Genomic DNA, 13,592 nt, shown 5'->3' on the forward strand with positions numbered 1-13,592 from the left:
TTGCGAAGTATTGGTTTTTGACCAATCCTGGACAAATACTCGCATACTTAGCGAATTCAACTGTTCGCCAATTCGAACCACAATTGATGTAGAAGAATCGCGTCCGACTGCAGATGGCTTCCCCTTGTTCAATCTTGACGACCCATCACACAAAAAACCTGACAATCTTGCAAGTTCATTCCGACTGAATAGAATTCCCGTCATACCAGCTGGTTTCTCGTCAATTGAAGTCAACGATGCTAAAGCAGACTTGGCAAAATCTGGACCCTTCAAACTGATGAAGGCCATCACTTTCTGGGGACGTAAAAGAGAAAAAGCACAGAGGTAAATGGAGATCATAAAGAAAGAAAAAAACAAACAGGAAATTAAATTTGATCGCTATTACCACAAATGCGTAATCAGTCAAGAGAAAGCTGTTCCTGGTGCTGCAGCTTTGTCGTCCTAACCTCACCTACATTTATTTGTTACACATGACCTACTGTGGCCTTACTTCTAACAAATCTGTAAATGAGTAGCCGCAATAAAAATCTATTTTTAGCTAAAATATTAATTTTCTTACCAATGTTCTTGCAAGTACTAAGCATTTTTGTAATCCGTAAAAACTTGGCTATCTACAGCAATCCGCAAGTACTGGAAGCAAACCTTGATGACCCGAGCGGTGAGTTGTGTATTTCGCGATATATGTTGACGTTATTCTTGAATCCAGTTGATTGCAAGGACTAGGAACCTGTCTAAAATGGATTGCCGCCCCAACGGGACAAAGAATCAAAGGAGGCTTCTTGGAAGAACAAGGAATTTTCGGGGGCCGTAAAACAGCGATAATTGTAATCCTATTGGAAGATGCTTTGAGACAGGTGGCTCAAAGAAACGGAAATTACAATGTATTATAGTATTATAATGGTGGGCACAGCGATAACGGACATCTTTATCAGGTTTAGATGACGGTACGGTGTATGTGAGATGGAAAGGCGTCATACCTATTTTAATCGCTGTCAGACATTTCACTCGATTCAGGTTCGCTTTCCATATCTTCATCCTCGCTTTCTTCTTTTTTACTCTTCTTTTTCTCGGCTTTTTTACTGGCTGCTTTGGATTTCTTTTTAGAGGCACCTTCGGACGCTGAAGAGGATTCGTCAGTACTTATGTATTCTTTGCTTTTGAAGTCACCAGGAGATTTAGCTGGAGATGGCTTCGCAGATTTGGTGGGCGTTTTGACCGTTGATTTGCTTGACGATTTGGCTCCTTTGTCTCCTTTTTCTTTGCTCTTTGACGAAGGTGGAGCAGCTGATGCTCCTCCTGATGCTTCATAGTCTTTCATAGCCTTATCGTAAGATTCCTTTGCTTCTTTCGCCTTGGCTTCCCAGACGGATCGGTTATCCACCGTCTTCCACATCTCTCCTGCTTTCCTAAGCAGATCGGTGACGCTGATGCCAGGATTGTCGGTTTTTATCTGTTCGCGAGTGTCATTTAGCCAAAGCATGTACGACGACAGCGGTCGCTTCGGCTTGTTTTCGTCCTTATCCGCCTTGGACTTTCGTTGTTTGGGGGTCTTTGGCGCCTATCAACAAAATTGAATATTACAAACCAGCTATTTAAAACATACCTATAAAAATTACCGCTGCTTTTGAGCTGCTCGATTTCTTTGATTCTTTTGGTTCTTTTTTCTCTTTCTTTTCCTTCTTCTCTTTCTTTTCTTTTTTCTCCTTTTTGTCTTTCTTCTTTTTTGATTTTGAATCTGAATCACTATCATCACTACCACCCTTGCCAGCGCTGCCCTTAGCAGAAGCGTCGGACGCATCCGAGTCAGTGGTTGCAACGTTAGAATCATATTCTTCTGCCACATCACTTTCTTCGCCTGGTTTGAAATCTTCGTCGTTCTCATCCGAATCTCCGCCAGAATCATCACCTGAAATAAATACGTGATTGAAAAAGCTTTTAATGAGTAAATGAGATAAATGAAACATACCAACAGCATCTCGTTGTTTGCCCTCGGCCTTAACGCGAGCCAAATAGGCATCAGGCGCTTCTTCTTCGTCTGAATCGCCAAAATCATCTGCATGGGATGTCTTATCCTATGAAATGAGAAAAGAAAAATGTTAGTAATTATCGGCATTGTTTTGTTAAGTTCACATTCTTACACTTCGGCCAGTGTTTTTGACACGCAGTTTTTTGTTGTTTACGAAATCGTAAAGGCGGTTGTATTCTTCCTTTTCGATGCTACTGAATGTGTGAACAACCCCATTCTTGGTCTCTACTTCGAAATCAAAAGATCGTGTACTTCCTCCACCTCTAGCAAAGTTTACACTCGCAATTTCCTCGAACCTATTAGCCAACAAAACTTGTTAACTCTTTTACAAAGCTGAATGTAATTCGAAAGGATTTACCGAATGTGAATTGGCGGTTTATGAACGTAAATAAAACCGCGTTCCAAAGGATACAAGTAACCCGCTGCTGCTTTGTATGAGCAGCCTACAGCTGGGGTTCCAGAATGGCTGCCAAATGCGAAAAAAGACGATGAATAACAAGAAACTAATGGTTGTCACATAGAACTCAAATTTTACCCTGTAAAATTTCCGGGTATGGTAACCTTTCGGTTAACCATTGCCTTCATGACAGTGCTCATTACTTCATAAGTTGGACCGCTGCAATCACGGGAAAGCCTTCCTTCAAATTTTTCTTTCAGTTCCTCCCTGAGAAATAAGACATATTAAAGCTGCATGTATTAAGCTGTATGAAAGTGCTTACTCCGACAAAGGTATCTCGAATGATGTCTCCTCATCTTTATTGAAAAGGAGAACCAAAAAATGATATCGTGTTTGACCTTGTTTAATCGGTGGATCAAGGCTCACCTGAAAATGAAAATATTGCACTACAATTTGCTGAAGCTACTTCTGAAAAGATTGTAAAACTTACGACAAAGAAAATTTGACGGCCATCCTTGTGCGGGAGTAGAAAAAGGCGAAGTACCGTCGACGAGGGAATCTTGTAGTCGAACGTCTTGCCATGGAGTTGGAAAAATGTCTGGAAAACTTTGATGTCATAACGACCTCTAAGAAATAACATGGTTTAATTCGACTATTTTGCAAGCATGTCTTTGCAATATTTACCTGGGTGTGAGACATTGTACTTCTCTGAAGATGGCAATGGCATCACCAGTTGCACTGATAACACTGGCCTTGGGCATCACCTGCTTCTGGAATGCTTCAACTGCATCATCTCCACCTTGCTCATTAGACTGAATGAAGAGGCGCATCTCCATGAGACTCACTGATGCATCATCATTCTAGTTTGATAAAGTCATTAATAAGTGCACAACTGTTGGTATTCACATTGTATCTACCTGATGAAACTCTAAGGTGACTTCATTTTTCCCTGTTGTACACTGTGACACATTGCTAAGAGGAATTTCAAAAGCTGTATGGTTTCCAACTTCGAAAGACATGGTTGAACCACTGAATTCAGCACGGCCCCAATTCCATCCTTTGACACTTAGTTCTTTTTCTAGCATGTCTTTTTTATAGGTTTGTGTGAAAAACTTTGCCAATTTGTCTTGATCCTTCAAATGATTGTAAAAAACAAAGTGTCAGTGATTAGAAAGGTGGTGAATGTAGTTTTGCATGCTCAACAGTCAACTTACTGAATCTTTAAATCCACCATAGCGATGAAGTGCTCCACTTTTAAGAAATACTCGTAGACCCCAAGCACCAGCAAGCCTCTGCCAGTTAACTAATTCAATGTCTGAAGCACTTATTTGTTCGACTTTACCCGTTTTTGAATTCTTAAACACGATGCTCTGATCCGTTAGTTTTAAACGACCTGGTGTCTGAAAATAAAAAGTTAACAACATGCCGAGAACTATCATAAACTGAAAGAAAACTTCTCTGCCCGCTTACCATTGAACCTTTAATTTCAGCCGAAACATCAGAAAACTCTAAAAAATCCATCACTATCTACGAAGTTTTAATCCAACGAATAAAATTAATCACACTACAATTATAATAGACTGGGAGAGAAACACGCGTAACAAGCAGTCTGTTCTTGTTGCTTCGCGCCGAGAAGTAGAAGAACGTATTTGGGACGTTGCCTTTTATTTAATTAGGCTTCATTACAAAATACTTTCCTACCAAATTCAAGTTATGGTATGTAATAAAGAAAGGTTAAATTTTATATCACCATGATAATATCTGCTTGCAAATAAACAAGTCTGAAACAATTAATTTCAGCATTAGATAGCATGAATTATGACACGCGAGAAAAGGGCCGAAAACGAAAAAATAGTTCCAGATTATTTGGTAAAAAGAAATTGGGTTCCAAAGCTGAACACTAGATGGTAGCCTTAAGCAAAGGTACCTTCGTCTGCAGTTTCTGATGAGTCTTTGGTTCAATTTCGCAGTTCCACAAATTCCTGTGACATTAGAGGTATATCGAATTTGACATTACACGAATCTCGTTTAGCACTGATCACTCCATCGCCACATTCTAGTACCATTCTGAATTCCTTTAGAATTATTATTAGAAATTTCACGTGTGGGCACGATTTTAAGCACCATTAAACTTGTCGATAATTCTGTTAATTCGATTAACCCTTTGGTAGAAAAAGTTTTATTATGTGGCACTGGCACACCAATTCCCCCCATTTTTCATTTAATTAACAAAAGTGAAAATGAACATTCTTTTTGTGGCTTTTCATTTTAGGAAGATAAGAATGGAAATTTGGCAGTGATAAATTCCAGATCCCCTCTTTCTAACTGACAATTGTTTACAAAATAAAGCTGTGATGTTCCACAGACTCCAAATTCGATCTACGTTTTAGTGGTTGTGACTTAGTTAAAAAATTCAAATTCCTCGTTAACCACGCAGAATCACGCAACACCTACCGGGAAATGATTCTGGCGAAATGCAATTGCTTCCGACTGCAACCGGAAAGGAATGGCGTGCTAACGAACTTTAAAATTTAACCCCGGAAATACATTTAAAAAAGACACGATGAAACATAAACGCGAACAGGATCTTTTGGTTGACTTCAAGGATTTCCTTTGGCCATTTCGTTCCCAGTATGTGTGGCAATCCTTGACCTCAAACGTGAACCCTAGACCTCAAGTTAAAAAGCGGCCAAAATGGAAGTTCAGTCTTCAAGTGGATAAACCCTCGTGCAGTGCTGAGTATTCCGTTCAGTGTGTCTTCACCAGAGCAGGGCACAATGAACAGGCTGGTTTCAACGCTCACGTCAATCCTGACATTTTTGCTGCTGTGTTCTGATTGCGCCCCAGTACTCCCCAAACCAATTAACGCCACCCGAAAAACTACACACTCACTTACGCCAACAACAGCTGCTGTAGTGGCCACTACGGCCGCTTCCGTCACGCAGCAAACGCTTGCATCCCAGTTGGTTGTCGCCCAACCGTCTGAATCGATCCGCCCGGAGAAACGGCCTGCAAGTCTTTTACAGTTATCCAGACCGGAATTTTTACCGCAGTCGCTTAGCAATGAATCAGCTGATCGCAATGCTTTATCACCAAGAAATGGCGAAGGAGTTACTGTCAACGTAATCGTAAGTCCACCGTATTTGTAATCGAAAAAAAATGATTCTTTAATTGACATCGTAAATAAAGTTGAGAAAATTGAATCTTTGCGCATTTGAAGATGGGGTTTCTGCAAAAATTTGGTTACTTGGAAGGCCGACAAGATTCTAATTCAGAAGCCATGTTCAGAGAGGAAGCTGTGGTCAACGCGATCAAAACAATGCAGAGTTTTGGGGGTCTCTCGCCAACTGGAAAGATGGACAATGACACCTTACAAGTAAATTTGTTTGCACCCTTTTCAAATCGTACCAGTAGTGGCTTTGCAGAAAGTTGATTGTTGGTCTAATTAATTATAGCTGTTGGTGACCCCTCGTTGCGGTAACAAAGATGTGGAATTGGATGATAACGAAGAACACAGCGAAAGACGCAGAAGAAAGAGGTTCGTGGTTGGTGGACCTGGCTGGAACAAACGGAGAATTACTTACTTGTAAGCCTTTCAACAAAAATATTTATTTAAAAATTAAATTATTCATGCGATTTCGTTTCTTCTGCGAAGTTTAGCGAATTGGTCGCCTAAGATAGGCGATGAGGAAACAACAATTAAACAACTCGAAAGAGGTAAACTTTAATTGACTGATCAAACATCAAGTTTTTCTTAAATTCGATATTCTTTTGATAATTCTGTAGCCTTCAAAGTCTGGTCGGATTACGCACATCTCAAGTTCGTGCAAGTGCCAACACCAGATGCAGACATCACGATCCTCTTCGGAAATGGATACCATGGCGACAGGTATCGTATTTTTGATGTTCGCATGAAGTTTTTGAGACACTAAAACTGAACCTGAAAAAATAGGTATCCATTCGATGGTCCCGGATACACTTTAGCCCATGCTTACTATCCTTACGAGTTCGACAATTTCGGCGGTGACATGCATTTTGACGAAGATGAACCATGGACCGTTAACTCCGAAGACGGATCAGGTAAATCCATCTTCTTCTCTTTTATTCTAAAAATAAAATACATTTGCATAAATCTCTATCCTTTTTAGGAGTCGATTTTTTCACTGTGGCTACACACGAACTCGGGCATTCTTTGGGCTTGGCCCATTCACCTGTTCCAGGCTCAGTCATGTTTCCTTATTACAAAGGATATCAACCGAACTTGCAATTAGATTACGACGACATTCTGGCCATGTACCAACTGTACAGTTAAGCGCACATCTTCACCTTAAAAATCAAATATAAATCAAACTCATAATCTTGTGTCTTCATCCAGTTTCGAGACAAGTGCACGATGATAGGAACGACGGCGAGGTTACAACAACAATGTCCACGACATCTACGACACCGATGACTACTACTGCGAAACCTACGACCACAACGACGCAGCCTAAACCAACGAGAGCGAGTTCCAGAACGACAACACCCTACGACGAATACGAAGATTACAATGAAGTGGACACCGATCACAACGCAAGTGGCGGAAGTGGGAAGAAGACGAGTGTGGGGCAAGCGGATGAAGTCACTACGACGCCGACGATGGTGACGATCAATTACGAGGGTGACTACGATACTGTCGACGATCATCGTAAAAAGTTGAACGTCACTAACGGTGATCAGTCATCCAAGATTCCGGATATTTGTCAGGGCCACTTTGACGCTGTTTCCGTACTCCGCAATGAGCTTTTCTTTTTTAAGAATCAAGTACGTTTCCCTCTATAAGCTCTCTAGCCAAATTTTTCTTTATATCCTTTTCTCTACGATTAAACGTGTTTTTGTCTAGTACGTCTGGCGATTAAGCCAACGGACCGTGATAGACGACGCATATCCCATTCATTTCCGCCATCTGTTTCGCGAACTTCCAGAAGCCCTACGCAAAATTGACGCAGTGTATGAACGTCCCAACGGCCACATCGTCTTCTTTTCCGGTAAAAAAAAAATAAAACAAACCCACAGCTTTTGATGGATGTCAACCACACAGACCTAGAAAAAAAAAATTAATGTCCTTCTCATTCAACAGGTCCTTCCTATTGGGTCTTTGACGGAGATCGTATGATAGAAGAAAACTTACCGATTAGTTGGCTCGGACTGCCGGACGGATTAGACAAGTTGGACGCCGCGTTCGTTTGGGGCAAAAACAAAAAGACTTACTTCTTCAGGTATCCATCATTTTGACATAAACGAAACTGCCTCTCTCGAATGTTTTTTGTTTCACTGGCGCCGAAACTGAAAACAAAAACACATTTTCTCTTGCCCATTTCAGGAAGAATCTCTACTGGCGCTACGACGACATTAAAAGACAAATGGATCCGGGTTATCCGCACGATCTGTCCAGATGGAGAGGCGTAGTGTCCGACATAGACGCAGCCATGCAGTGGACTGACGGTAAAGTAATTCTTATTTTTTCTTTTAAACATTATTCGATTTAACTGCATTTTTTATGGTTAATCAGGACGGACTTACTTCTTCAAAGACAAAATGTTTTGGAGGTTTGACGACACGCTAGTTCGCACGGATATGCGTTACCCTCAAGAAGCAACGCCATATTGGCTGGGATGTCCTGAATAATCCCCCCCCCCCCCCAATCGAATTTTCTCATTTTCATTCAAAATATATACATAGATATAAAAAGAAAAAAAATCTAACCATTTATGTATACATATACTGTGTTATTTGTTTTGATGGTTTGCCTATATATTACACTACTGTTATTGGAACGATTTAAAATGAAATGTTATTACGCTCATCGGAATGCCAATTCCCCATCATTCAAAAGGCCGTCTCGTCCACTGGGTTGGGCAGAGTCACTTTCAATCTAGGATCAGCTGCCATAGCTCTCTGTATGGCCTGAATGGCATTCGCATTGCCTGACCAGCTCCTGAGTTGGTACATTTTTCTACTTCATTTGTTTTTTTAAATAACAAGTAAAAATGAAGACGAACCTTCGAGCGACTCCGTTAGATACGTCCCAATTGAGCATATTTTCAGCGCGTTGATGAGCCTCGTCCGAGCCATCCAGCACCAATCCGAATCCACCTGCGAAACACGAGAACACAGTAAACTCTCAGAATATAATTTACCGTCGTTTTATGAATAGTAGTTACGTACCATTCATCACTTCACCCCAACCGACCCCACCGCCATTATGCAGAGAGACCCAAGTTGCACCTCGAAAAGAATCGCCGATGCAATTCTGAACGGCCATATCTGCGTGACGAACGGTATTAATAAAGCTCAATAAAACAAAACTATCCAATTTTCTTGATGATTTATCGTTCAAAAAAAAAATGAATGGCCTTTTAACCTGCAGTGAAGGCAGAACCGTCATAGATATTGGAAGTCTCCCTGAAAGGGCTATCAGTCCCGCTGACGTCATGATGATCACGGCTGAGTACGATAAAGTCAGACACTTTGCCCTCTATAATTTTTCAAAAAAATATATATTAAAAATTAAAACGGTAAAAAATAAAAGAAGCCAAAATGAATGACGTACCTCGAATGGCTTGGTTGAACGCCAGGGCAATGGTGACCCGGGCTCTTTGATCCGCGTATAGAATCCTGGCTTGCGATCCGACCACTAACCGATTCTTTCCGGCTTCTTTGATCCACTTGATGTTATCGTCATATTGGACGGCAATGTTATCAGGTAATCCCTCTCGAACGATGGTCTCCAACACCTCCTGGGCGATCCTATCCGTCACTTCTAGATCCCGTTCCAATCCGGACGTGCAGATCCAGCGAAACGGACCGAAACCCAGCGAGAAAATGTCCCTGTTCATTGAATAGACAGTAAAGATCCGTCATGAATCGTAAATGCCTTTTGTGAACGAACAAAATGACCAACCCCATTATGTCCTGGACATAAGACGGATATCGGAATTTGAGGCCCGTCGGATCATCACGAGCGCTGACGTCGGCACCGCAACGTTGAGCCTCGAGCAGAAAGGCGTTGCCATAGTCCCAGAAAAACATGCCACGATCAGCTAGCGAGTTAATGGCTTTGATTTGGCGGCGGAGACTGTCTTGAACGCGCTGCCGGAAGAGTTGCGGATCGCTCGCTAAGAGCTGCAATAACGTCACAAGTTTTGCAAATGTAAATGTAAAAATGCGGCACATGACGGATTATGACATGCGTGTGGCACGCAAGATGTGACGGCAATGGCTTACATCTTGCGACTCTTGATAAGACAATCCGACAGGGTAGTAGCCGCCAGAGTACGGGTCGTGGCACGACGTTTGATCCGAGCCGAGGTCGATGAGCAGCTCGCCCGTCTTCTCGTACTCCTCGGCCATTCTCTCCCAGACGACGACGACGTTGCCGTGGAATCCGATGCTCGTCACCTGATTTCATTCGGTTGATTGATCATCAATAATGTATTACCCACTATCTCAACGTTAAAGTTACTTCTTTGTTGAGACGGGCGGTTTTGACGCGTTCCACCAACCGATCGACATCGTCCATCATTTCCAGTACCCAGCCTTGATCGTAGCGTTTCTTCAGCGCGTCGTAACTGACCTATCATAAGGGGAAAAAAATGGCAAAATGCAATTTGATTTGAAAAAAAGATAATTGAATTAAGGTGAACTAGATGGCAATAACCTCGGCGATGATGCCGACGCATCCGCTGATTGTAGCCGCCTTCGCTTGAGCCCCACTCATTCCGCCAAGACCCGACGTGAGGAAGACCTTGCCCGAAAGATCGTTCAGGCCGAGGTATTTGCGGCCAGCGTTCAGCACAGTCAACTAAACGGCCATTAAATAAAATATTTCTATCACATTTTTCTTCATAATTTGTGGGAGAAATAAATCAAAGTTTACAGTTGTGCCGTGAACGATGCCTTGGGGTCCGATGTAAACGTAACTGCCGGCCGTCATTTGGCCGTACCTAACATTAGATGTAACAAAAAAACGTAATAGAAAATGAAATGTCATGGAACCAAACATTTTTGAGAAAATAAAAATTTAATAAAGATATATAATTGAGTTACATTGTGACTCCTAGGGCGAACATTTTGTCGTAGTGATCGCGACTCGAGTAATTCGGAATGACCATGCCGTTAGTGATGACCACCCGAGGGCCGTGACGGGTGGAAGGAAACAATCCGAGCGGATGTCCAGAATACATGACGAGGGTCTGCTCATCCGTCATTTCAGCGAGATAGTGCATCACCAGCCGGAACTAAAAACAAGTCACATTTATGTTCATGCAATATTTTCATTTGCGGGGAGTTAACATTTGATAAAAAAAAAAATTAATACTTGGGCCCAATTGGAAAAAACTTGACCGTTGCCTCCGTAAGTGACCAACTCTTCGGGAAACTGGGCGACGCGGGGGTCGAGGTTATTCATAATCATATGCATAATGGCGGCCGCCGTCTTAGTCCGGCTAGGGTACTCCGATATCGGATAAGCTCTATGAATCGTTACGAAAGAACCGCACGTGAGAATTGATTAGACTTAGGTAATTCAATCAAAGCTCAAACCTTACTTCATAGCAATCGTCGGCATGAAGCGGTACATGTAAATGTGGCCGTAGTCTCGCAATTCATCCGTAAATTCCGCTGCAAGTTCAACGTGCGTAGCAGGTGGGAAGTAACGCAACGCATTGCGTACGGCCAACTTTCAAAAGAAAAAGAAACATTTTTATTTTTATTTCAAGGAATTACGTAAATAAAAAGATGGTAAGCCTGTCGTTACATATAACGCCACCTTTATTTGTGAAATGCGCCAACATGGCTACATCAATGTGTATATAAGGAATAGAGGACGTAAGAGATGTGTATAGAAAGCGTGGCAAGTCATCAGCTATTGCCATAAATGGACGGCCCTTTTTTTTTTATTTTTCCCTTTGCTTAGCTTTTTCTTTTAAATACACACAATGGGAGATTTGGGACGGTTACGCTGGGAGAAACTTACGTAACGTCAGCCATTCGCATAGATTCAGAGATAAAGCGAATTCAATTATTTGGCACCATGACAAAAGAGACGGACAACAAAAGAGCGAAGGAAAAAATGTATGAGATTTGTAACAAGTCGATAATTAAAAAAAGAACCTTCTGCTCTGTTGGGTTGAGTCGATGATTGCGAACAGGAGCGTGCGGTATGGCTGCATTTCGTTTCCTGGCCGGTGGTAGTGGATCGACGGGCAAGTTTGAGCACAATTCATCCAGCGTAGACATGTTTGGATGATGAAAAAAAACTCAAAATGCTGTTATTGTTTTCGAAACACTTGTGTACGCGTGCAAGGACGGCCAGACAGCAACTGACGTGCTAGATGTTGTGTGAACCACTGGCCTTGCTTGGGGAACAAATGTACGAAAAAAAAAACAAGGAAAAGGTCGAAACCTCTCCAAACTTAGACAAGAAAAAAGATAGGGAAGAGAGAGAAACTAATAAAACGTTCGAGAAACGCCAAAAGAAAAAAAGGTTTTTCTTTTTCGGCGAAACATTATCGTCTTTCGCCTCTGGGATCTTTTTGTGTTTTGGTTCGGCTCCGGTTCGTAAATATAAACCGAAACGCTTGGCCCTCTCTCGGACGGAACAGCATGGTCCGAATCACGTTTGTGGGTCCAACAACACAAAGATTTCCTTCAGCGCTTTCTCTTTCGACAAGAGTCAAATAGCACTCGATTTATTTGAAACTTTTATAGTTTAGCTGTGCGTGTAGGTGTACAGGGCGGGGGGGTTCCCAAACGGTCACAATGAAAGCGGCCAAACGTTGGGTATATCTCGGAAGCAACATTTTTAAAAGTCGGCTCTGTTTTATGTCCAGTGAGAAAGATAATGCTCAATCCGAAAATAAACATGTGGGAAAAAGAAGTCGGGTCAGAGTACACGTCGACTGACCAATAACAATATGTCCATCAGACCCCCGCAAATGATTTGCTTTTCGGACTTCTTCTTTTTTTATTTTTGTACCTTTTGTTGACAATTCTAACCCATTCACATAAACAGAATGGAACGTTGTCGGTGTGGGAGGGGAGTATTAACTTAGTGTAAAAGGTTGGGAGACATTTTTTTAGTAGGAGGTCGGTGTTACGTATTTTTACGTCTAATATAAAGACAACTGCCGCCGAAAGGGATAATAGAAATACGTATCCCTAACCTCCTGGAACATTGACGAATGTTAAAAGAAAAAAAAAAAAAAAGGCGGCGAAAATGCCATTGGAAGACGTTTGGAGTGAATCGAATGTTTTTAAGAAATTCGAACTTTGCTCCGGACTTTTCTTTCTGGGGGGCGGGTGTTGCCACCTAGTCCCGCAAACCCGTGTTCTTTCAACTAACATATAGATATAGGCCTAAAAAAAAATCTACCTGTAAAAGAGCTTGTCATTTTTGGAACCTTTCTTTTTTTTTGTTGTTGTCTCTTCCTGCCCATCTCTCTTTTCTTCTCCCTTTTATGGCTTTTTACGGTTACAAATCACAAATTTCTCTTGTATCCTTCCTTTTTCTTTTCTTTTTTATCTCGTACCATGAAGGAGGGGAAGTAACAAAAGTCGTCAGGAAAAACTTGAAACTTGTCTTGTCTATTCGTTGACGTCGTTCACAACAAGTTCTTTTCAGTTGTTTAATACACAATCCGTAGGAGGATATAACACGCTATTATTATTATTACAAAAAGGCCTGTATACAGACCAGCCGCGCATATGCTACCCACGACGTGTCTCGACTTGTGAGGGCTATAGTTAACCTCGACAGTGTGTCAAGACCTAATCGCCGTTGATCATTAATAACAGGTACTTGACCTACCTATTTTCTTGCCAATGGTTTCGCCTATTATGAAAAATTCATCAGCAACACGCACCAGATTGAAACGTTGTTTTATAATATTCAGGCGAGTCCGGAGGTAAAGGTTAAATGACGAACGGTTATCGTTTCGACGTAGCAGGATACACTCGGGTGACATTATCGTAGGGGTGCGAGAGATTCTCTTGAGAGAAAGGTGCCAAAAAGGGCAGCAGCAATGCCGACACGGTCGAGATGAAAACATTCCGAAAATACCGCTATGTATCTCTCTCAAAAAAAAAAAAAAAAATTGTTATTCGACTCATCTTCTTCTTCCTTTTTTC

General features: G+C 41.7%; 3 protein-coding genes across 4 annotated transcripts; 1 reads left to right on the plus strand and 2 right to left on the minus strand.

Annotated features, from left to right (window-relative positions):
• Positions 1-864: 864 nt before the first annotated feature.
• Positions 865-4,071, minus strand: LOC130690024 (FACT complex subunit Ssrp1-like). Of its 2 annotated transcripts, XM_057512986.2 has the most exons (12): positions 3,894-4,071; positions 3,638-3,823; positions 3,341-3,556; positions 3,108-3,283; positions 2,914-3,049; positions 2,746-2,849; positions 2,562-2,690; positions 2,385-2,492; positions 2,139-2,322; positions 1,967-2,072; positions 1,617-1,906; positions 865-1,558 (listed from the first exon to the last, which is right to left on the minus strand). In XM_057512986.2, exons 1-12 carry the CDS (start codon positions 3,942-3,944, stop codon positions 983-985), a joined length of 2,262 nt encoding a protein of 753 aa, XP_057368969.1. In that variant the 5' UTR covers positions 3,945-4,071; the 3' UTR covers positions 865-982. The 2 variants fall into 2 exon arrangements, with proteins under 2 accessions (XP_057368969.1, XP_057368968.1); XM_057512985.2 differs by having other exon boundaries at positions 1,617-2,072.
• A 670-nt stretch (positions 4,072-4,741) lies between these two features.
• LOC130690028 (matrix metalloproteinase-2-like) lies at positions 4,742-8,239 on the plus strand. The gene is made up of 12 exons (XM_057512990.2): positions 4,742-5,551; positions 5,644-5,799; positions 5,879-6,009; positions 6,079-6,140; positions 6,210-6,312; positions 6,376-6,503; positions 6,572-6,730; positions 6,799-7,226; positions 7,306-7,450; positions 7,543-7,681; positions 7,786-7,907; positions 7,975-8,239. The coding sequence occupies exons 1-12, from the start codon at positions 5,201-5,203 to the stop codon at positions 8,088-8,090; spliced, it is 2,040 nt and encodes a 679-aa protein (XP_057368973.1). The 5' UTR covers positions 4,742-5,200; the 3' UTR covers positions 8,091-8,239.
• Positions 8,223-11,830, minus strand: LOC130690029 (urocanate hydratase-like). Its single transcript, XM_057512991.2, has 14 exons — positions 11,577-11,830; positions 11,012-11,142; positions 10,783-10,936; positions 10,512-10,702; positions 10,342-10,408; positions 10,123-10,266; positions 9,928-10,038; positions 9,690-9,863; positions 9,367-9,587; positions 9,016-9,293; positions 8,827-8,940; positions 8,631-8,729; positions 8,465-8,558; positions 8,223-8,400 (listed from the first exon to the last, which is right to left on the minus strand). Exons 1-14 carry the CDS (start codon positions 11,700-11,702, stop codon positions 8,292-8,294), a joined length of 2,013 nt encoding a protein of 670 aa, XP_057368974.1. The 5' UTR covers positions 11,703-11,830; the 3' UTR covers positions 8,223-8,291.
• Positions 11,831-13,592: the final 1,762 nt, after the last annotated feature.

Source organism: Daphnia carinata, chromosome 6 (genome assembly GCF_022539665.2).
Source record: "Daphnia carinata strain CSIRO-1 chromosome 6, CSIRO_AGI_Dcar_HiC_V3, whole genome shotgun sequence".
NCBI classification, from domain to species: domain Eukaryota; kingdom Metazoa; phylum Arthropoda; class Branchiopoda; order Diplostraca; family Daphniidae; genus Daphnia; species Daphnia carinata.